The sequence below is a fragment of the Pristis pectinata genome, chromosome 28 (assembly GCF_009764475.1).
Source record: "Pristis pectinata isolate sPriPec2 chromosome 28, sPriPec2.1.pri, whole genome shotgun sequence".
NCBI classification, from domain to species: Eukaryota; Metazoa; Chordata; class Chondrichthyes; order Rhinopristiformes; family Pristidae; genus Pristis; species Pristis pectinata.
In genome coordinates this window covers 30,109,545-30,133,714 of record NC_067432.1, presented here as the reverse complement: position 1 = coordinate 30,133,714, position 24,170 = coordinate 30,109,545, and the positions used below count along the sequence as shown (strand labels likewise).

Genomic DNA, 24,170 nt, shown 5'->3' with positions numbered 1-24,170 from the left:
TTGTACAACTGTGACATGACATCCCAACTCCTATACTCAATGTTTCAACCTTCTTCACCGCTCTGTCAACCACTTGTACCCCTCGGTGTCTCTGTTCACGAACACTCACTGGGCCCTGCCATTTACTGTATATGTCCAGCCCTGGTTTAACTTCTCACAATGCATCAGTTTGCACTTGTCTGAGTTGAATTCTATCAGCCATTCCCTTGCCCATTTTCCCAGTTGATTTAGATCCAGTTGTAGCCTTAGACAACCTTCTTCATTGTCCACTATAGCACCAATTTCGGTGTCATCTGCAAACTTACTAATCATGCCACCAACATTCTCATCCAAATCATTAATATATATGTTGCACAATAAAGGACCCAGCACTGATCCCTGCAGCACACTGGTCACAGGCCTCCAGTCTGAAAAGCAACCCTCCACTACCACCCTACGCTTCCAACCACCAAGCCAATTTTGTACCCTGGATCTCATGTATTTTGAGCAGCCATCAGCAACCATGTTTGTGTTATGGCTATAATATCCCTGTCCCGTGTACCAATCCCTGCTCTGAGTTCCTCTGCCTTACCTCTTAGGCTTCTTGTATTAAAATAAATGCAGTTTAGTCTATCAGACCTTTCTCGCTCCCTGTCCAGCCCGTGCCTGTCCTGTCTACTGTAACTGCCCACTTTAACATTTATATTTACCTCAACTTTCCGAGCTACCATACTACTGCTTTGGGTCCCACGCCCCTAGCAGACTAGTTTAAATCCTCCCGAGTAGCACTAGCAAATCTCCCTGTCAGGATTGTATGCAGTTCTGGTCGCCTACAGAATGTTGCTAGGACTGGCAGCCTTGAGTTATCAGGAGAGACTGGGTAGGCTGGGACTGTTTTCCCTGGAACGAAGGAGACCGAGGAGTAACCTTATAGAGGTTTATAAAACCATGAGGGGCATAGATTGGGTAGATGGTGACAATCTTTATCTCAGGGTAAGGGAATCTAAAACTAGGGGGCAGAGGTTTAAGGTAAGAGGGGAAAGATTTAAAGGGACCTTCCTACACAGAGCGTGGTGGGTATATGGAATGAGTTGCCAGAGGAGGTGGCAGAGATGGATTTGATTACAATGTTTAAAAGTTATTTGAAGAGGTACATGGATAGGAATAGTTTAGAGGAATTTGGGCCAAACACAGGCAAATGGGACTAGCTCAAATAGACATCTCAGTTGGCATGGATAAGTTGGGTCGAAGGGCCAGTTTAAGTGCTGTGGAACTCTATGAGTCTATAAAAGGGTGGATGCTGGATGGGTTGGGATTTTCAGCAGCATATTAAATAAATATTTCTGATTAGAGAGGAGGTTCAGGTTACCTGAATTGCAAAGCAGACTTAGGCCATGGACGATGTCCTGTTGCTATGTTCCTCTTCTTCTATTGTTCTTTGTGGGTTTTAATAACTGGAGGAATTCTGCTTAACGGTGGAAAAGTAACTCTACAGCATTGCTTTCATGTCACAATAAGAGACATCAGTGCATAAAAATGGATTGTTTTGTTACCCTTCGCTGTATCGGTGAATCACTCAATGGAATCGACTTCCTGGAATGTGCTATCATCAAATAGTCCAGATACCAGAAATTCTCCTTCCATGGCTGATCCCTGACACCTTCATTTAGATACTAAAGGAAAAGAAAATCAGAGTGGGTTCTTTCTCTTAAATAGCTATAGCTACTAACTTTAGTTGTCATGGTATAAACTTAAAATCCTCTATTTCAAAAAAAACAAAATATGGAGGTCAATATATTTTGTTCAAACAGTAGTAGAGCAGATGATGAGAGCTGATTTTCTAACATCTGAGTCATTTGTTTAGAAACAGTTAATTTCTGTTCTCAGATGTATGGTGAGGCAGTTTTAACTTATAACGTAATTTTCTTCAGATGTTGTGGTAAAGGATCATTGTAATTTTTCCCAACATTAGTTTTCAATATTCAATGTGCATTGATAGCATCCAACCATTTCCATTTGATATTGCAAAAATATTTCAGGATTAGGTAGGTTTTAATATTTTTAAGATAACGATTGCGATGTATTGACAGAAGGTATCAGTCCCATTTCCTTTAAAGCTTTTACGTCTAAACAGATTTTGGTCTGGAGAATTTGATAGTATTGCATGATCTTTGACACTGTTATATTATGTAATTTTCCTGGAAAGCTTCTGTACTGTTGACAAAAAAAAAAGTTTTATTGGAAATTGCAAATGGACCAGACTTTTTAAGCAATAAGATTCCATAGTTTGAAATAATAAAATGTTTTAAAACAATATTTTACCCTAAAAATAATTAATTGTACTTTGAATACAAGTTTTGAATTCACAAATGTACGTAAATGGCAAATTAAGCTTATACACTCCCTGCCACATAAAATGTCTACATTTAATAGAGTGGCTGTTTATAAAGAAGGAAAGCAATTCAGTGTTAATAATTTTCATTAATGTCACTTTCAAAGTTGGAAGAATTGGTGACTTTTGTTCCTTTGTTTTTGCTTCATTGCCTCTAAATAATTAACATAATTGCTTGCTCAGAAAATATGAAACATTTTGTTCTGCAGATGTCATGGTAAGAAATAAATTAAAAACTAATTTATAAAGTAAAATTCTCAGTATTCAAAATACATTGTTTGCATCTAACCATTTCCATTTATTATTAAACAAAATTCGGGATTTTTAGATATTATAAAAATAGTTATAAAGTTCATATATTTTATGAAATTGACGGGGAGGAGATCAACTGGCCTTTCAAATTTTTGCCTCAGCCCCATACATTCCTCCCCTCTGCCCACCCCACTCACACAGTCATTTATTCCATTAAGTAGAAGTGCAAGTGGAAAATAGAGGTAGTAACTTATCTGGAAAACTCCTCTTTATCTCCCTCATGCAATCAAAACAAATCAGGAAATTGTAAGGGCCATGTCTTCATTACCTGTTAATCGAATTATAATTAAGATCCTTATAATGTTAGAAAGGATTCTAAGGGATAGGATCTATGAACACCTGGAGAATCATGGACTGATTAGAGACAGCCAGCATGTCTTTGTGAAGGGAACATCTTGCCTCACAAGCCTGATAGAGTTCTTTGAGGAGGTGACCAGGAAGATTGATGAGGGTAGTGCGGTGGATGTGGTTTACATGGATTTTAGTAAGGCGTTTGATAAGGTTCCTCATGGTAGGCTTCTTCAGAAGGTCAGAGGCCAAGGGATCCAGGGAAGCTTGGCTGTTTGGATTAGGAATTGGCTTGCCTGTAGAAAGCAGAGGGTTGTGGTGGAGGGAGTGCCCTCGGATTGGAGGGCAGTGACTAGTGGGATCGGTTCTGGGACCTCTACTTATTGTGATATTTATAGATGAGTTAGATGAGGGGGTGGAAGGCTGGGTTAGTAAGTTTGCGGACGACACTAAGATCGGCGGTGTTGTGGATAGTGTGGAGGGCTGTCGGAGCTTACAGAGGGATATTGATAGGATGCAGAGCTGGGCTGACAAGTGGCAGATGGAGTTCAATCCAGAGAAGTGTGAGGTTGTACACTTTGGAAGGACAAACTCCAGGGCAGAGTACTGGGTAAATGGCAAGGTACTTGGCAGTGTAGAGGAGTAGAGGGATCTAGGGGTTCATATTCACAGTTCACTGAAAGTTGCCTCACAGGTGGATAGAGCAGTTAAGAAGGCCTATGGGACGTTAGCTTTCATAAGTCGTGGGATTGAGTTTAAGAGCCGCAAAGTGATGATGCAGCTTTACAAAACTCTAGTTAGACCACACTTAGAGTACTGTGTTCAGTTCTGGTCGCCGCATTATAGGAAGGATGTGGAGGTGTTGGAGAGGGTGCAGAGGAGATTTACCAGGATGCTGCCTGGATTAGAGCATATGGAATATGAGGAGAGGCTTAAGGTGCTAGGGCTTTATTCACTGGAAAGGAGGAGGATGAGAGGAGACATGATAGAGGTATATAAAATATTGAGAGGAATAGGTAGAGTAGACAGTCAGCGCCTCCTTCCCAGGGCACCAATGCTCAAGACAAGAGGGCATGGCTTTAAGGTTATGGGTGGGAGGTTCAGGGGAGATGTCAGAGGGAGGTCCTTCACCCAGAGAGTGGTTGGTGCATGGAATGCACTGCCTGGGGTGGTGGTGGAGGTAGGTACATTGGACAGGTTTAAGAGTTTGTTGGATAGGCATATGGAGGAATGTGAGATAGAGGGATATGCGGGAGGAAAGGGTTAGATAGTGTGAGGGTTGTTTGATGGACGGCACAACATGGTGGGCCAAAGGGCTTGTTTTGTGCTGTATGGTTCTATGGTTCATAATTCTAATTGTCTTATAATTTATAATCTATTTAACAGTCAAGGATCTTAAGCGTTTAAGAATTCTCTGACCATTTTCTAAGTACACCATTGTCATCTGTTGTACCTACACCTTGAGTGCGATAGGGACAGGCAATAATTGTTGGCCGTGCCACCAATGGCTACATCCTGCTATAATATTTTAAAATATAGAAAACAAGCAAGATTGGGGTTTAGACAAGGAAGGGGAGGGCATAAACTTTTGAGTTACTTGTACAATAACCTCTTAATAAATGGTAGTCAGACCTGCTTTGAATGCCAAGAACCAACCTGGCAAATCCCCCATGATTTCTTGGAGGAAGCGACAGCCCAGGACTGTCGTAACTCCATCAATGCTCTGTGCTGTAAAATCCATGCGCTCATAAAATTCCAAATGGCTTTTTGTCAAACTGGACTTGCAAGAATAAGTTCAAATTTGGAAATGAAAAATATATCAGTTGAAGAATTGAAGACCTGAACTAAAAAGGAACTGGTTAAATCGGTGAAGTACTGAGTGTGGTGGCCTAGGACTCTATGTTGTAGTCATTACTCCTTCTAACTTACATTAATGATGGATTTTGAAGCTCCAGATAAGTCAGTCAAGTTTACTGATGATGTCAGACAAGGAGGAAGAATAAGGGCATCAGCACAAACAAAAAATACAGAAGAGCTTAAAGGAAGTAATGGCCAAAACCATCACCCAGGACATTTAATATGGAAAAATGTAAATTCTGCAGAGGAAGGAAAAATGGGCAACATATACACTGGAAATACTTAAGTTGAAAGGAAGCTAGGGGGCTGATTTATTTGAAGACTTAATATGTGCAGTTGATTCAGAGCAGAATTCAACTAAGCCAGTGGAAAATGATAGCGTGCAAGTGAGAAGATGTTTTGATTAAACTACATACCACTGTTGTCAACGACAACTTGGCATCCATTGTGAGCTACTGAGAAGTTGGAGATACCAAACAGTGGGAAGGATCATGAAGAGCCATGAGGATCATCCTAGTGTTGGGGATTGAGTTAGGAGGAAAGATTGGAGGGACTACTGCTTATCAGGGAATTTTCTGTGAGGTGACCCTCCAGAGGAGTAAGTATTATTAAATGGTGCGTTTCTTTTCCTCTGCAATTGTAAATTTGTACAGGATCCTGTGACTTAACTTTAGCTCATAACTAAGATTTCTACCCTCACCTGGGGAAAATAATGTGACATATGTGGGAAAATCTTCAATGAGTTTTCAGACTAGTATGTTAAACTATCGGGATAGAACAAGAGATTGCTAGTTCAAGCTATTCTTAACCATTGATTGCAGTAAGTTGCAAGTCATGCAGATTGTGACACACAGGAAGAGAGTGAAGGTGAAGGAGAGACCATGAAATTAGGGTTTTGTTGTGTGTAGTTCTGTATTGGATCCATTGTGCTAGGGGTGACAGTACTGCTTGAGTGGATGTTACAGAAGGAAATGTGAAACCTAACTTGTGAAAGGAATCCCAATTTGATTTGTCTTTTGGCATTTATTTGAAGAAATTTCCTTTAATGCTTCAATTGAAGATAAAATACTTTACATAGAGTTTAGAAGACACAGCTGAAAATTTTGCCATTTCATCTGTACCACAATTTGACATCAGTAGATTGCTATGAAATAATGGAAGGCTTGAATTTGAGATGATTCTTTCAGTGCACAAAAAATGGGTGAGATATCCTCCTTACTGTGTGCACTTAAGAGATTTCCCTATCCCAATGCCTAATCTGTGTAAAACAATATGAGCAGAAGGGTTTAAAAGCCAGACAAGAAAGTTGGACATTCTGAAGTGTTTAAAATAATTTTGAAATTAAAAAATGAAGTTTTACTTTAACATTTAACAAAATAACTGAAAAACTTGCAATCTACTAGTTGAAGTCCTTTGAAACCTCAAGCAACTTTGCATATTAAAATTATTTTGAACTGTTTTGACATAAGAACCATTTTATTTATTAAATCAACTTTATTATAGAAGTAGCTTTGCAAAAATAGATGAGAGTAATGCCTTTGTTCACTTGGACTTCACTTGTAAAGCAGTAATGCTTCATTTTTATCTACATTTCCTGAGAAATATTGGAGGAATTTTCTATCAGGTGTGATCTGAGTCACTGTCACTGGAAAATAGTGACGGTTTTCACCACAGATGTAATCTGCTCCTGGAAGAGAAGACCATTTAAAATGATTTAGCCACTTTATTAGTAATGTTCAAGATATTTTAACACCAGGACTGTGCTATATCATCAGTGAGCGCCATAATGAAAGACAGCCAGTAAGAAGCCTGGTGTAGGCAAATTGGTTAAATATATCAGTTATCCTGCTTTTGCACAGCTAAGATTATGTATTGCTGTGGACAATAGTTGAAGATTTGCTAATCAAATTGTAGAAAGTAACTGGGGACGTATGTTGGGGAAATTGATGAGAATGTTAGGAGCATAAAACATGGGATTGGTGTAGGATTAGTGTAAATGGGTTGATGGTTGGGGTGGACAGTGAACCAAAATATTTTTTTTGACAAGTTCAGTACAAAATTCTGCAGATACTGTAAATCTGAAATAAAATAGAAAGTGCTGGAAGTGCTCAGGAGATCAGGCAGCCTCAATGAAGTGAGTAAAATAGAATCAATGATCTGAAACATTAACTCTTTTCTTTACAGATACTGCCTGACATGCTGAGTATGTCCAGCATTTCCTGTTATTATTTCTTAAAAGGTGTTGAGATTCATCTGTGTGTTGAGTTACATAGATCATTTGTGGATGGCATCCCTGCACACCCACCCTGATCACAATCCTACAACCCCCATTAGAAGTAATTCTGCAGACAAGAGAAATGCTGTAGGGTGCTTGCTGCTCAAGATCCTGAAATCAGCAAGGACCAATGCTTTGACATTGTTCGCAAGCATTTGGTTAATAAAAATGGGAAGGTTGGGCAGGACTTGGCCCTACTTTGCATTTACATTTTGTGGGAGTTCCCAATGCCCTGTGAGCCTCACTGCTGTGGTCCTTCCATGAGTTAGGGTGGTCTGTGAGTGTGAATCATCAGCAAGTGGCAGAAACATTGGCTGCACTCTCAGAAAGCCTTCTCCTCTCGTACTAAGTGTTTGTGATGCTTGGAGATAAATAGAGTTGAAATACCTATAAATAATTTTTAAAAAGTAAGATAATACCACCTTCAATTGATAGATTTAGTAATATATAACTATTAATTAAAATACAAACAAGCATTAACCTTTGCTTACCTTTGCAGTCAGATGAATAAGTATGTCATACGTTAGGTATGTCAGCTATGGTTGGGTGGAGTGAGAGGCCAGGTCCAAAGTGTCTCTGGCTCTTTAGCTCATAGGATTAGGAGTTGCTGCTGGAATCAAAGCAGAGTCCAGCAGCAGAGCAGGAGACCAGTTGCTCCAGCATCCAAGCTGTAGTGCGGCCCATACTTCGGTGCTGCAGCATGCAGGTGCTGGCACACCTGTATGGAATTGCTGGCCAGTGCAATCGGAGTGGTGGCAGATGGAATATAATCCAGATAAGTGTGAGCATTAATGGGACATCAAATACTGGCAGGACATGTACAGTAAGTGGCAGGACCTTAGGAATGTTGATGTACAGAGAGGTCTTGGGGTACAAGTTGATGGTTCCCTGAAAATGGTGGATGGGGTAGCGAAGAAGTTATGTGTCATGTTGCACCTGTATAAAACATTGGTTAGAACACACTTGAAGGATTGTGTGCGGTCTGGTTAACACACTACAGGAAGGATGTGGTAACATTAGAAAGAGTGCAGAAGAGATTCATCAGGACATTGCCAGGGCCTTAGTTACAAGTAGAGATTGGAGAGTCTGGGTTGTTCTCACTGGAACTTAGGCTGTGAGATAACCTTATACAAGTTAATAAAATTATGAGGGGCATAGATAGGGTAGCCAGTCTTTTTCTCAGGGTAAACATGTATAAAACTGGAGGGCACAGACTTAAGGTGAGAGGGGAGAAATTTAAAGGAGAATCAAGAGCAAGTTTTTCACATAAAGGGTAGTGGTTATATAGAATGAGCTGCCAGAGGAAGTAGTAGAGGCGGGTATAATTACAGCACTTAAAAGGCACTTGAACAGGTACTTGGACAGGGAAGGAGTTGAGGGATACGGGGCAAATGCAGGGAAATGGGATTAACGTAGATAGACAACATGTTTCTGCTCTATACAAATAAGCAACTTTTACAAAACTGTAAAAAGAAAATATGACGGTAGAAGATATGATGGTAGATCATAATTCTATTCAAATCTTACAAAACTCATGTCAGTACTGCTCTGTAATGTGCATTACTAAATCATATCGATTATTTTAGGGTTGGAAGTGTGCTCTATGGCATTGACAGCATGCCAGATCTGCGGCGGAAGAAGACAATGCCCATTGTTCGAGATGTGGTGAGTTAGAATTTGTGTTATGGTTTGGCTTTAATGAAAATTATGTTTTATTCTGGAGAAACCATTCCTCTGAGATGAAAAGCTTTCATTCTTAGAGAGGACGTTATACTTAAAATTCAGACTTATTTCCTACCTTTGAACAGCATGTTGTTTGGATCAATTGTGTCCGGTACTGAGTGCTGTGAAACTGTCTGAGCTCCAGATCGTGTCCAGAACACTTGTTGAGGTTTGTGTAGCCATTTGCAGCTGACACCACATTAGTGAAGGGTTTGGTGTGCGTGCAGCTAATGTCCACAAGGTGTATGCAGATGGACAGATTGCAAAGTCAATGAAGGTTGAATCACAACAGCACCACTTTGGAGCTCAATGTTCCAGCAAACACACAGTAAGCAAAGGAAGGAGTCCCCCACAGAGCTATTGGAAATGAATCTTCTACTGATATCAGGTTGGTTTCTCCTGGTGGTGGCTTGTTTCAAGTTGTAGACATTCACAGCAAGGAAGTAACAAGACTAGTACTGAAGAACTTTTGCTGACCTGGTTTCTGTGTTAGATGTTACTCCCAGATTTGGATGCATCATAAGTGATTCTCCTTGCAAAGCAGCATGACGGGGCATTCACATCAGAACACAGGGTTGGAGCAGGGAAGAGGATGGAAGTTTGCAACAAAAAGCTCTCTCTACCACTCAGGAGGCAATACTTTCCCTGATTACACAAGAGACTGCAGATGCTGCAATCTGGAGCAAAAAACAAATTGCCGGAAGAAGTCAGTGGGTCAAGCAGCATCTGTGGAGGCAAAGGGACCCTGCATCAGGACTGATTTATACTTTTCTTGAACTCAGCAAGCAATTATTTGTGAGACAACAATGCATCCATGAGCACCTCCTCACTGAAATTTGCTACAGTCTAACCACACGACAGCCACAGTGCCCTTCACTGTGGTTGCCACGGTGACCGTGGTACTAAATGTTTACACATGCGTATTCTTGCACTTGGAACCAGAGATATTTGCAATGCTTTGCAGCTTGCTGGCCTCTTCTTGCAAATGTATTCCATGTTGTCTTGGGAGCGACCCATATATGGAGAGCACTTGAGTGGTTTTGCTCAGGTTGTAAGCTTCGCCCTTGGCTACACACATGGTGCCCTACACCAATCCCAGAATCAAATGGAATTCTGCAACCTCATATTCGGTATGTCAATAAAGGTAGTGAGTCATGAAGGTCAAAGCCCTCCGTCCTGGTTACAGGCACAATATCTTCAATCTATGGGAGTCTGTTGTACAATCTGTGACAAGCCAGTGGGTGGTTACTGGGTGGCCTGGGCCATCCATTGGTGACATGGCTGACAATCCCAGCTAGCGACCATGCACCCCTGGGCCAGCCTTGCTATCAGACTAAAATGTGAGGCAGCAGATCACCAGTGTGATTAAAGCATTTGGCTGCCCAGACCCTGCTTGGGAGAGTAATATTGAGATAGGTGGTGTCCTGCTGTGTACAGTATGACCATGGATGGTAAGAACACAGCCCTTCCCATCATTTATACCATGAGGAGTGAAAACAAAATCATCTGAGTGCCGTTTCTGTAACGTAACCCACTCCTTGTCAGTGATGGTTCCACAAGTCTCTCAGGCCACCACACCTTCCATTGTCCACAATGCAAAAACCACCATATTCAAACCCAAGTTTATAACTTAAGTTGCCATATTTCAAGCAACTAATCATCTTGAGCATTGGCAGGGCCTGTCTTCCAATGCTGACTTGAATGCTCCTATGCAGCATGGTTCCAGTGGCAGCAATATGACTGTCAGTGGAGAGACTTTAGATGGCATTGGAGGTTAACTTGGAAGGTTGAGCCTGTGCCACCTCTGTCCGGGCTGGCTGACGGGCAACAGCAGGTTGTTGCTCCATGGAACCATTTCCAGCTCCCTGGATGGCATCTTGACAATACTAGAAATCCACTGGATGAGGGATAACTGGATTGCTGCAATACTTTGCAACCCTTTCACGACTGGAGTCTACAGCCACAGTGTCAGTGGTCAGCCTTGGTGCGCCAGCAAGCTGAGCACTGCTCACGGCTCCCTCTGTGTTTTGAGTGGATATCTGGTGCATCTTCTAGTCCCCTCCAGAAGTAAGATGGGTCTTTTACTTTTCACCTCTCCATCAAAGCCTCCTGTCCACTATCTGAAGATCACGGAACCCTTGTGATATACCATTCTTCATTGTTTCCCAGGTCAGATTAATTTGCAGAATGCCGGCCAGTCACTGCTCCAACCATAACGTATCTTCCCTTAAGTGGTACAGGTTAGCTTTAAATGGTACTACCACACAGCTTTGGCCCTGCTGAAATGCCTAGCCATGGGTTAGTGTGTCTGGGCACTGTAATTGCTATAATTATGAAGCAGCACCGTGCTTGCTGCATTATTATAGTGGAAGAAAAGGACTTAATCGAGCTTCATGATCCCTGGGTGTGTTTCAGGGATGGGATGATGGGGTCTGTGCATTTAGCCCTCCATTTTATCTCCTTGTATAAACAGCCTTTCCTGAAGTGTGATCTGTCTCCACATTTTAGCCAGTGTCTTTCAGTAACCAGTTACTGGGGGGTGAGTGAAGCTGTTACTGATCAACTTGCTCTTCAGTTTGTATCTCTGCCCAAGTCTAATAGAAATTAAATATTGTTTGTAAATAGTGCATTAGTGAGTTTCTGAAATCTGAAGAATAATTCAATGCACTGATCACTTAATGACACTGACATAGAAACTCATTTAGATGTTAACTTTATTGTAATTTATCTATACAACTGTTACATCTGCTTTAAAAGTTCGTTGAAATGTGATTGATTTTTTTTGCAACTGGAAGTAGTGAAACTAACAAGTAAATTACTTTTCTTCCATGCTGCTTGGATTAAACAGGCGATGGTATGTGCTTTCCAAATCTATAAATCATGTCTACAGTCCACTTCGTAAAATTCTGCAACACAGGGATTAGTACCAATGAATTAAATAGAAAACTCTGGAAACTTGGCCCACTTAAACACAATCTAATGTTTGTGAATATATAACCATTGAAATATTGCCATGTTATTGCTTGCTCTTCATTGTCATCAGTAACTTGATATTAAAGAGGGCTGTTGGAGATGGATAAGGGAGAGCTCCTTCATGAAACAATTATGTGCAATCCACAATTCAATGCGTTGGTCTCCCTATTAATGAAAATAGGACAAAGTGGATGCTTTAGATGTACTTGTGGGTTGTGGCAGAACAGTAGGAGCTGACATTGCCATTGAAGCAGTAAAGCTAATTCAGAGAGGAGAGACTGGTGGCTAGATAAAGCAGGCACAGTGACATTTCATTGGTTAAATACTTACAAAATATTAGATAATGATTAAACTAGACAAGTTTCAAATTATATTTCTTAATTGATTGGCATAAGATTTGATGACTGACATTCTAGAGTCATACAGTTGTATAGCATAGAAACAGGCCCTTCAGCCCACCATGTCAATGCTGACCATCATCCCTATCTATACTAATCCCACATGTCTGCATTAATTCCATATTCCTCTGTGCCCTGCGCATTCAGGTACCTGCCTAGATGTTACTTAAGCATTGTTACTATTCCCGCCTCCTCTGCCTCCCCTGGCAACTTATTCCAGATATCAACTAATTCTTTGTTTGGAAAATATCCCCCTCAGATCTCCTTTAAACCTTCCTCTCAGCTTAAACCTATGCCATCTAGTTTTAGACACCACTATCATAGGAAACAGATACTGGCTATCTACCCTATCTATACCTCTCATAATTTTCTGTACCTCTGTCATGTCATCTTTCAGCCTCCTTCACTCCAAGGAAAACAGACCCAGCCTCTCTAATCTCTCCTGAGAACTCAAGCCCTCCAATTCAGCAAACATCCTTGTGAATCTTTTCTGCACCACTTCTACCTTAATCACATCCTTCCTATAGTGTGGTTACCAGAACTATACATGATACTCCAAATGCTGCCTAACCAACGTGATGTCCCAACTCTTGGACTGGGTCCTTCGGCTGATGAAGGCAAACATGCCATTTGCCTTCCTCACCACCCTATCTTGCTGTGTTTCTATTTTCAGGGATCTATGTACTTGTACCCCAAGGTCTCTCTGTTCAACAACACTGCCCAGGGCCCTGCCATTCACTGTGTATGTCATGCCCGGGGTTAACCTCCTTACAGCATCACCTTGCACTTGTCCGAGTCAAATTCCATAACACCATGAGACATAACATAAGACATTCCATCAGCCATTCCATTGCCAGTCTTCCCCATTGACATAGATCCTGTTGTCACCTTAGACAACCTTCTTCACTGTCCACTATACCACCAATTTCGGTGTCATCTGCAAACTACCTACATTCTCATCTAAATCATTAATATAGATGACAAACAACAAAGGACTCAGAAATGATCCCTGTGGCACACCACTGGTCACAGGTCTCCAATTTGATAAACCCGCCACTACGGCCCTCTACCACCTACTGCCAAGCCAGTTGTGTATCCAGCTTACTAATTCACCCTAGATCCCATGTGATCTCATCCTCTGGACCAGCCTCCCTTGTCAAAGGTATTTCTAAAGTCCATGTAGACTAGAGATATAAATTGATTGGAAGGAAATGACAAATAGGAGTAGTTACTTTATTTTTAAACACACCTATCCCTTTAGCCTCAGTGCGTTATATGTTTTCACTGTGTTCTCCAAACATTCACCGACGGTTTCACTATATCTCGTATAACAATCCACAATTATTTTAACTCTGCCTCCGAAGCTTATTTTCAGACAAATTATGGTTTGCAATTACACACAGTAAAATTAGACTATTTTCGTTCAAAGTTAAGTATGATAGGTTTTGACAAGTATTGAAAATATTCAAAACAAACTGATTATATGTTTTACCTAAAACACATCAGTCTGATTTTTCTATTTTGGCATCGTCTACAGTAACATCAGGTTTTAAATTCAAATGAAAGCTCCCGATTTACCAGTTTTCCCAATCTGCTTCATTAACATAAGGTACAGACTTGTGCAAGTTTGGGAAGCACATTAGTACCCAGAGGATAAAATTGTCTTGTGTAACTCCCTCTACATATTAAACAAAATAACTTCTAAACTGCTCCCCAAAATATATGGTCCCTTAAATTGCTGAATAAACAACAATGACTTTGTATGCTTTGTTGTTCTGGTGTCCAGGGGCATTTATTTGTCAATAAACTTTTCGAGTGCCTGTGAATCCGAATCCTATTTGTTGCTGTATCTTCAACCAAGCAGAGAATGTGCATATTGTTCATTTTCTCTGAGGATCTCTGCTTATTTCATCCCTAATATTGTGTGTGCCTACTTATTGACACTTAGGTCTGTGAAAGCCAAGACTATGGGACTGTTTTTATAATCTGAGATTCTGCAGCTTGTTGAAACAACCACATTTTTGAGTCACATGCAGAATGTTGGTGCCAAAACTATCATTTGCTGCCCATTCCAAATTGCCCTTGAAATATGTGGACCTTTGAGTTTAATAAAGATTGGATTAAGTATGTATTTTTGCTGGCAGCAATGTCAATATTCTTGTATGGTACAACGTTACTCAACCTTGAGTTGAAAGTTGCCCTTTTTCCTATTCAAGGAATTGCTGCAGTATTCTGCAATGTTGTCTTGTGGGATGTGGCCTGTGCCTATGGTTCTCTGCACAGTCAGTTCAAGCATTTCAAGCATCTCACTACTGACTGTGTCAAGTTGAAGCCAAGTACTGTTTTAATTATGGCTTTTATCTGTTGTATTGACATTGGATTATTTCTGCAACTTTCTTTTGCTTTCCTTTCCTGGAGAGCAAGGAACAGTCTGGAGCCCAACTCAATCAACACTGCAAAGCCAAAGACATAGGAGGCCCAGCAGCCCTGAATTATGGTCTCCAAGCCCTGGTGATGGGTTGGTCCCACTTCTGAGAATCACTGGCCAAGAACAAAATCTCATTCGATTAATAAAATCAACTGATTTTTCAGCTTAAATGAATCAGTTATTGTGGCCCCATCAAATACAATCCCCAGGGATATTTATTTGGAATTACAAAAAATTTAATTCACATATTTCTTATTACAACAATTTCTAATATAAATGCCTTCTCATCACTTACTGTGAACATTTTAACCCATCTCAACAGACCCTTGCTGCTAGAAAAGCAGGTATATCTTTTGCCATGGTTACTAGAACCTCGATAAACAATCAAGAATTGGTAAGTATGTTTTTTTAACAGCTTCATAACTGTTAAGCTTGTTCAGTTGATGAATAGCTCTTATGTAGTGAGAATTTGGGGGTCATTAGAAACCTGTTTGAAAACACTGTTTACAAGTCAGACACAGTTTTTCAATAGTTACACCCAATTGGTTATATTCAGGAGTTAAAGACGAAATATTTCCATTCAAAGTGCCTATTGTAACAGGAACAAAAAAATTAAGATACTCATGACAATAGGACTTTCAATAGAAAACTTGCATATTCTTTAGCATTCAATGGCATATGGATTTTTTTTCTTGGTTCAATTTCTACTAATCTTCCTGCTCATTCAACCAGAGGTTGTATTGTGGAAGCTGATATTGTCAGCATGACCATGTTCAAAAAAGCTAAATGCTTAGCTAACAGTCCAAAATTATGCCAATAAATATATTCAAACTCATTTTGTATTAAATCTTATACACATGTCAGTTTCATTGGGACTTTTTAGAGTCTTGCCCACCAATTTAAAGGTCACCAATAGAAGAAATGGTCAATAAAGGAAAATATTCATTTTGAAAAAATTGATATTATGGAGAATTAATATAAAATATAACTTGAGTTTATTAACAATGTTAACATGATTACATTTAAACTTCCCATTGGCTAATGTGCCAATCCTTTAAGACAACTGGTGAATAAGCTAAGGGTATGCTCTCATTGATGGTTATATTACAAGAGAGCTTAAAATATGTTCTTGAGATGAAAATGAAATGATCTGATAGGATGGTAGGATGTGCTGATTTATCAGTTTAATTAAATGGCATCAAATATTGAAACCCTGTGAAATTAAAAAAGCATTTTAATTTAATGAATTGTACTGTGATTTGATGCCTTAATTCAAATATAAAAATTTCCAGAAGTATTCTGTGAAGAGCTCTTGAATAAATTAGACTTACTCTAATTGAGGTCCTCCTGTCTCATATCTATCTATTCTCCAATGGACTTCATTAGAGATTAAGAACTCAGTGAGTATATATACTCTGTACCAATTTCTCCAATCTACCCGTGTGGCTGAAGTCCCTCATCTCTGGAATCGTTCCAGTAAATCTATTCTGCACCTTCTGTAAAGGGGCAGCACAGTGGTGCGGTAGTGTTGCTGCCACACGGCTCCAGGGAGAAGGAAGAGGTTGTACGAGGGGGAATGGGATTGACGGGATTGCTCTGCAGGGAGACGGCAAGGACCCTATGAGATGAATAACCTGTTTTTATGTTTTAATTTAAAGCCGTAACATCCTTCCTGAAGTGTATTGCCCAAATCCAGACACAATGTTACAGTTTTGACCAAATCAGTGTTTTATAAAAATCAAAAAAATATGGATGGTGGAAATCTGAAACAAAAGCAGAAATGATAGAAAAACTTAGCAGGTCAGGCAGCATCTGTGGAAGGAGAAACAGTTAACATTTCAGGTCAAAGACCCATCATCAGAAGTGAGAAAGAGAGAAAGCAAGTAGCAGACAAGGTGGGGAAGGGCAATGGTTGGAGCAAAAGCAATTTAACAACATTAGCTCCCCATTACACAGACAAAGGAGCTTAGTTGTCCATCTAATGGCTATGTCATTTCACCCTATTACAGACATTCCCTTTGCCAAAATATGACCAAAATAAATCAGCAATCCACAGATGAGTAGTGGGTGAATGGGATTTGGTACAAGCTGGGACACAGATTGCAGAGTTTTGGATGGCTTCAGGTTTGTGGAGGGTAGAAAATGGGATGCTGGATTCTTTTGCTTTGGAACAGTCAAGTATCAAAGGCATGGTTGAGGCTTTCAACAGTAGAGGAGCCACAACAGGAGTGGAGTCGAGGGATATTGCAAAGGAGGAAACAGGTGGTCTTAGTGAAGAGTGAGTGTATCTCAGGGTTAAACATAACACCTGAGGCTATAAATAGTCATGCACGGTTTCAAGCAATTACCAGGAAAGAGGTGGCGGTGGTTGCCATGGAACAGTGAAAAAGGGGATGGTCAAGAGTTTGAATAGTGATGGGAAACTGACATGGAGAAGGAGAGGAGAAAGAGACATGGGAAGAATGAAACAGTATTCAATCTTAATGTTACCTCTTCACATATGAGATTTTAACTTTTGTTACATATTATAAATAAAGTAATCTTGTCCTAGTTCTGATTGAGAGATTTAACTTCAAGTAATTTACTGTTACATAATTTACCCAAAGAAAAGCAAAAAGTCACAATTACTCAGGTTCCCAGGGAGAATGCCTTAGCAATGACCTTGTGGCCTTGGATTAGAAACTTGAAGCTCACAATTGAGCATCAGACCCAGACTATCTAAGGAGAGTACTACTGGAAATCAGAATGCCCACATAAAATCAGAATTCATACTCTCAAACATAGTACATAGAGTGAATGTTATAAACTCATATTTGGTTAAGGATTTTAAAGCAATGCTTAAGAGGACCAACTTCAGGTATTTCTCAACCCTATTTTCAACAGAAATTACATGTTTACAAGAAAACCTTACAGGCCTTAATCTACCCAATATCATCAACTACGCCGCACAACTTTGAGGTGTGGACAGCAACTACTCCAACTTACTGCTATGAATGCGAAGGGCTCCTCTGGGGCATAGCAAGACAAGGCATGCGCTGTAGTGAGTGTGGTGTCAAATGCCATGAAAAGTGTCAAGACCTTCTCAATGCCGACTGTTTGCAACGTGAGTATTTTTGCGAACAAAATACTGTGTTTCGTGTGTGTGTGTGTGTGTGTGTGTGTGTGTGTCTGTGTCTGTGTGTGTGTGTGTGAGAGAGAGGGGTTTGTTTAATGTAGGGATTTTGCAGTCTGAATCCACTGACTTGAGCACAACTTAATGGTCATGGCACAAAAATAAAAATAACCTGCAATTGCTAGAAATGGAAGATAAAAACAGAAGACACTGGGAACACTCTGTAGGTCAGGCAATGTCTCTGCAGAGGGAAACAGAATTCAGATGAGAGACCTTTAATCAGAATTGTTCTGATGAAAGGTTGTTGTTGCATTGAGCAAGGTGAACTCACATGGACCTAAAATTGGTTGGAGACTCATGAAACAGATGCTCTGTGGCAGGCTAATCAATGCTTTGCCCAATATACCCGAGGTCTCAGAAGACCATTCCTTTTCATTCTTCACCAGTGTGGTGCTCGCAAGATAAATCCAGTCATTCCTGGTTGGGTCTAGGGACTGCAGGGAGAATGGTCCAGGGAAAGGGTCAGAGATCCGGTCAGTGCTAATCAGTGGTTAGAGCAAGAACTGGGAAGGAGATCAGGGTGAGGGATGCATTGGGACTGGTTAGAGCTGGTTGGGAAGGGATTAGTAATCAAGTCAGGGTAGTGGTACGAGTGGTAGTTCAGAAGTGGGCTCCAGTTGTCAGGGAAGTGTTGGTTGTGAGTGGGTGAGTGTCTGGAAGATCAGCAGATCATTGCCTGAGGTGGTTACATACTCCAGCCGAAGGCACATACTTGGGCTGGAATCTGTGGGGAGAACCAAGCAAATGGATCCTCGTACTGTTGGTGTCTCAGTGCTGGCACAGAGGACCCAGAAGGAAAGTCATGGCTTCAGTTACCTTTTTCGTAGCAATTAATTGGAAAGCACACAAATATACAGTACCACCCACGGTAATTTCAATGTCCAACTCAGGAAGTGTAAATTAGAATATTTAAATCACTGTAAAATCATGCACACAAAGCAAAGTTGGGATAGAAAGACAGAATTAAAGGAGAGATAAGTAACTGAAAGGAATTAATAATATTTAAGTCTCCAAAGTTGATTAAATAGAGAGCACATTATATAATACAGACCACACATGAAGATTAATATTCAGTGCTGGGACAGGTGATTGGACTGTAATAATGGTCACATTGTTATTCTTCTTGCAAAATTTGAACCTTTCTCTCATTTGGCAATGATATACTCCTCAATGTTTCGCATCAATACAGGTTAGATTGTGGTCAAATTCACTTCATGCACCTCATCCACCAATACTCCCAAAGTCTTCTGAATGCTCCAATTCTTTATTTTATCAGCCATTCCCCACCCCACACTGTTCCCTCAATGCAGTCCACTTCCACCTACAATCCAGCTAAAACCTGCTAGTCCCACAACCAAGTCCCAAATAGTTCCTAACTCTTCGAGACATCATTCCCCTTCCTCCACCATTTATTCCCATCACCCAGTATCCCGATTTCTTGGAATTTTGGGCTGATCACTCCACTGGCCTGCCAGTACTCCTCTAACCACATCTCCCCTCACCCTTGTAGGTCCTCCCAGACTAGACAACCCACTTGGCAAGTCATCCACACCTCCATCACTCCCCTTCAGTCTTTGTTATGCCCCAAACTTTGCCCTCTCTGTGAAGCCCTCTTGGACTCCAGACTACTGCTGTTCAATGCAATAACCCTCCCATATTACTCTTGCAATTGTTTCCTTGTCCACTCTCTTTCTCAACTCCAACCTCACTGGACTCGTATTTCTTCCCTGTCAGGCCCTCTCCCCTGTTCCTCTTCTGCACCTCTGTCAGTCCCTCCATCTTCAACATGATATATCACCCCTTGGATTTAAAGCAATGCCCAGATTTTGAGTGCATTGACAAAAGAACACTTTGAGGAGCCATGATAGCAAATCATTAAAGTTTTAGAAAATAATTGAGAAAAAGCTTATGGTTCTTACACTTGTTTGGAGAAAATTCTGATATTGTTTTTATGGTCTTTTTAATCACATTTATTTGTGATGCCATGTTCAAAAAGTGAAAAAATCTAAACTGGGATTAACATCGTGACTGATTCTAATGTTATCATTTACAAAAAATGTTAAGAATCAATGATGTGCAGTAAGGGCTTAGAATACATTCAACAATTTCATCAGTCAAAAAGATCTTAGTCCACAGTCAGGCATAACACTTCCCTAGTACTGGTGTTTATAACTTTCAAAAAAATAATGAATTCACCAGAGGATATTTAATTTTCTTTCAGTGCACAGTCTGGGTGCATGGAGTTCAAATGCAGAGAAAACAAACTGGTTTAACACAGGTTGTACCAACTGTGCCAAGTCTTCAAATCCTTATCATGTTGCTTCCACTTCACAACTCTCGCTCATTTAAAATTCTAAATGACTACTTGCTTTGGCATTTCCAATTTCAGGAGCAGCAGAGAAAAGCTCAAAGCATGGTGCAGAGGACAAAACACAAAACATCATTGCAGCCATGAAGGAAAGAATGAAAGTCAGAGAGAGAAACAAGCCTGAGATCTTTGAGTTGATCCAAGCACAATTCGAAGTATCTAAGGAAGACTATGCACAGCATTTGAAGGCTGCAAAGCAGAATGTGTTGGAGGGAACATCCAAGTGGTCAGCAAAGATAAAAATAACAGGTCAGACTACCCCGAGCGCATATATCCTAACAATTCAAAGTATGATATTCAGGGTATAAATTTTTGGCTTTTTATTTTATTTTATTTTATTTTATTTTAGGTTTTCTATTAATTTATATTAAAGAAAATGTTAAAAGTATCCACCAGGATGTCACTGCCCACTACTGACCAGCACATCCCACATGAATGCACACTTTGAAAGCTGTGTGCTGCATTGTTAGAGTGAAATGGATGACAGGGTAAATTCCATGTGGTTAACATTTAGAGTAAAATTGGTAGAAAGAAGTAAACAATTTTGTCAAGTAGACTTCTGGCTGCTTTGGTTGAAACTGCAAAATTCAAGCCCTAGTCATGTCATTGAATAAGTGTTCACTTTTGACAATTATCCAGAGTATTTTTGGTACTTTTCATACTTGACGTGTGTTAAATAAAACATGTACATTTTACAATACTGATAATTATACAACAGTTTTGTAACACAACTTTCACCAGGAGGACTAGTGCAGTTCAGGAAGTTGCTCCTCAACACCTTCTCAACAGCAACTAAGATTGGGCATTAAATCATGCCACTTCAGCAATGTCCAAGTCTAAACAAATGAATAAAAAAACTTACCAGAACTGGACATCAGTTGTTATCCCCCATGACCATGTTAAAGACAATGGTCGTAATGGTGAAATGATCAGCCTCTGACATCCTAGGCTGATGAGGTTAAAAAGTCTTCTTTGTGTTGCTGCAAGAACCCTCTGTACAATGAATGAAAATGAGCCTAACTTGACACAGATTGTAAAAATCTTTCTTATATAAACTGTAGGATAACGTGTAAGAAGTGGAAAAGGTAACAGCACATTTTTGGAAAATTTCATCTTTGGCCAAATGGCACCTCTGGACCATAACTGTAATTTGAGAATCTTTTATGTTTAATGCAAGTTACAAATAATGAAATGTGTTCTATTCCACTGCAATATTCCATCTCACTTATAGTAATCTCCCTGGGTGCAACTACCCATTTAATAAACCATCCTGAAATTCTAATTCCCTGTAATCTTCAGCGAGAGATATTGAACATAATGTATGAGAACTAAGCTAGCCTGATCAAAAATAATTGCATCAATTCCCTAATCCAAAGTGCCCACATCTGGTTGCTTTAACTCAACCTGTATTGTACTAAAAGATACTGCAGAGGCTTTTCCATTCCTCTCTGGAACCCATCTCTTTTATTCTTCAAATTATTCCAGGATCAAGCCCTGTTAGTTATTTTTACGTCGGTTGATTTCAGATCTTTTAAGATGGCAATAGTCATTCTTAGGCAAAGTATCAGTAGTTCTGACAAACTTGATTTTATCGTGCAAATTATATTCCACAATATATTTCAAGTTATCATGTAACCAAATGATGATGATCTTCAATAGCATAAGTTGCAGATACAGTACGTGAGCCTGAGCACATTATTGTCTTTATGGTCTTAGCAAATCACACGGGTAGCACACACAGACACAAAAACTGTAAAGAAAAAGAAAATAGAACAAAGAGGAAAGCCACAATGTAGCAGGTGGTAGAAATATTTTAAAATATTTACACAAATGCTTCTGTTTCTCCAAGTATTTCACTGCAGGTGAAATGTCCTATTTTACTCATTCTAGTTCTGCAGAAAACATGATTCTATTTTAAGGAGGTGGAAAATTAGATTGGCTTCGTAACAACCATTGGAACTCTGACATAGATTATAGTCTACAGGAAAACTCTGACAATCTGCAATCCCATTGTTCATAAATCCTGATGATTAGATACCTGGTTCAATGGAGCCCTTTTTTTTTTAAAATAGGGAACAAAAAATGGATTAAAAGTGTATTGGGGTATCAATAGAAGTAATATCCAACAAACCGAAGATCTACTAGTCCAACACCACCAAAGTCCAGAGCATGCTGTTGGTCTTACTGCATTTGGAGTTTTACTGCATTTTGGATTATGTTACATAAGTGAAGCTTGAAATGAAGTAGTTAAGGATTAGTACAAAAATACTGAGGTTAAATTAGTGGGCTAGTAACTAGAGGCCTGGTAGATAGTTGAACTGATGATTTGTATTGATTTCCATCATGGGAGCTGTGGAATTTAAATTCAAGTAATTAAATCGAAATCAGGAATATTGGCAAAACTTAGGAGCAGTAATAGTTACCATAAGCTTCCAGAATACAGTGAGAACCCATTTGGTTCACTGATCTCCATAATGCAGGCTATCTGTACCTGTCTTTCTTTGAGTCTGGACTCTCAGAACACAAAACTGCCCAGCTAACAGGCTCAGATAGGCTCAGGAACATTTAGGGACAGGAAACAAATGCAGGCCTAGTCAGTGACATCCATATCTAATGAATGGATATATTAAAAAACAGTTCCTCTGACCCTGTACAAATCCGCCAGACTGATCCCTGACTAAGGTCCTGAGTCGGCGTACCTGTTCTGCTCTGTCATCTTCAGCAACGCATCACAAGATTGTCCTTTGATGTATGGATAGCATTTCCCCACGTACCAAATGTATCGGATCATAAGCAGCACCATCTAGGTTTGAGTATCCAACACATTTTAGAAGGTGAAGGAATGCATTTTAAAAACCCTTTGTACTTTGGGAAATCTCACTTGTAGAAGTTCACAGAGTTAACCTTATTTTAAGAAAGATACATTACAAAACTGATTAAGTTTGAGAAGTATATAATTGGGTAAATCTATAATGTATCAATTTTATCAACATCTATATTCCAGAACTGTCCAATTAATCTGCACAGCTGCCAGGATTTTTCTGGGGTGTTGGAGATGTAGATCACATTATGTTTTCAGAGGAAAGTCCACAGGAATGTTTCTGCCAATTTACGTTTCACTCATTTATTATGAAAGCAAGGAGAGTAATTGATGGATTATCAACCGGAGTTGAAGTGCTGGGTTTCAGAGTTGTGTAGTCCAATCTTCATAAAGTGTATGAAGTTTAATGAGGCCCATCCTCTTTTACTTCTGATAATCCTGGTGAGGTTGGGGAGGGAGGATCTCCAATTATCAAGCCTTACTTTGTGTGCTGGGGACAGAAAAACTCACCAATCAGTCCCTGTTCAACTTAAACAGAATTTAATGTTCAAAAATTCTGAGTCATCAGCCAAACCAATGTTTTAGAAACATAGAAACATAGAAAAACTACAGCACAATTCAGGCCCTTTGGCCCACAAAGCTGTGCCGAACATGTCCCTACCCTAGAAATTACTAGGCTTACCCATAGCCCTCTATTTTATTCAGCTGCATGTACCTACTTAACAGTCTCTTGAAAGACCCTATCGTATCAGCCTCCACCACCATTTCTGGCAGCCCATTCCATGCACTCACCACTCTCTGAGTAAAAAACTTACCCCTGACATCTCCTCTATATCTACTCCCCAGCACCTTAAACCTATGTCCTCTTGTGGCCACCATTTCAGCCCTGGGGAAAAGCCTCTGACTATCTACCCGATCAATACCTCTCATCATCTTATACACCTCTATCAGGTCCCCCCTCATCCTCTGTCTCTCCAAGGAGAAAAGGCCGAGTTCACTCAGCCTGCTTTCATAAGGCATGCTCTGCATTCCAGGCAGCATCCTTGTAAGTCTCCTCTGCACCCTCTCTATGGCTTCCACATCTTTCCTGTAGTGAGGCGACCAGAACTGAGCACAATACTCCAAGTGGGGTCTGACCAGGGACCTAAATAGCTGCAACAATACCTCTCGGCTCCTAAATTCAAT

The 24,170-nt window shown here is 40.1% G+C and overlaps 1 protein-coding gene across 1 annotated transcript in view; it reads left to right on the top strand.

Annotated features, from left to right (window-relative positions):
- Positions 1 to 24,170, top strand: part of LOC127583971 (protein unc-13 homolog C-like) — a 424,484-nt gene that overhangs the window by 114,858 nt on the left and 285,456 nt on the right. Inside the window, 4 exon segments of the mRNA XM_052040443.1 lie at positions 8,690 to 8,768; positions 14,947 to 15,018; positions 17,508 to 17,727; positions 20,186 to 20,413. Of these exon segments, the coding sequence (XP_051896403.1) occupies positions 8,690 to 8,768; positions 14,947 to 15,018; positions 17,508 to 17,727; positions 20,186 to 20,413 (599 nt within the window).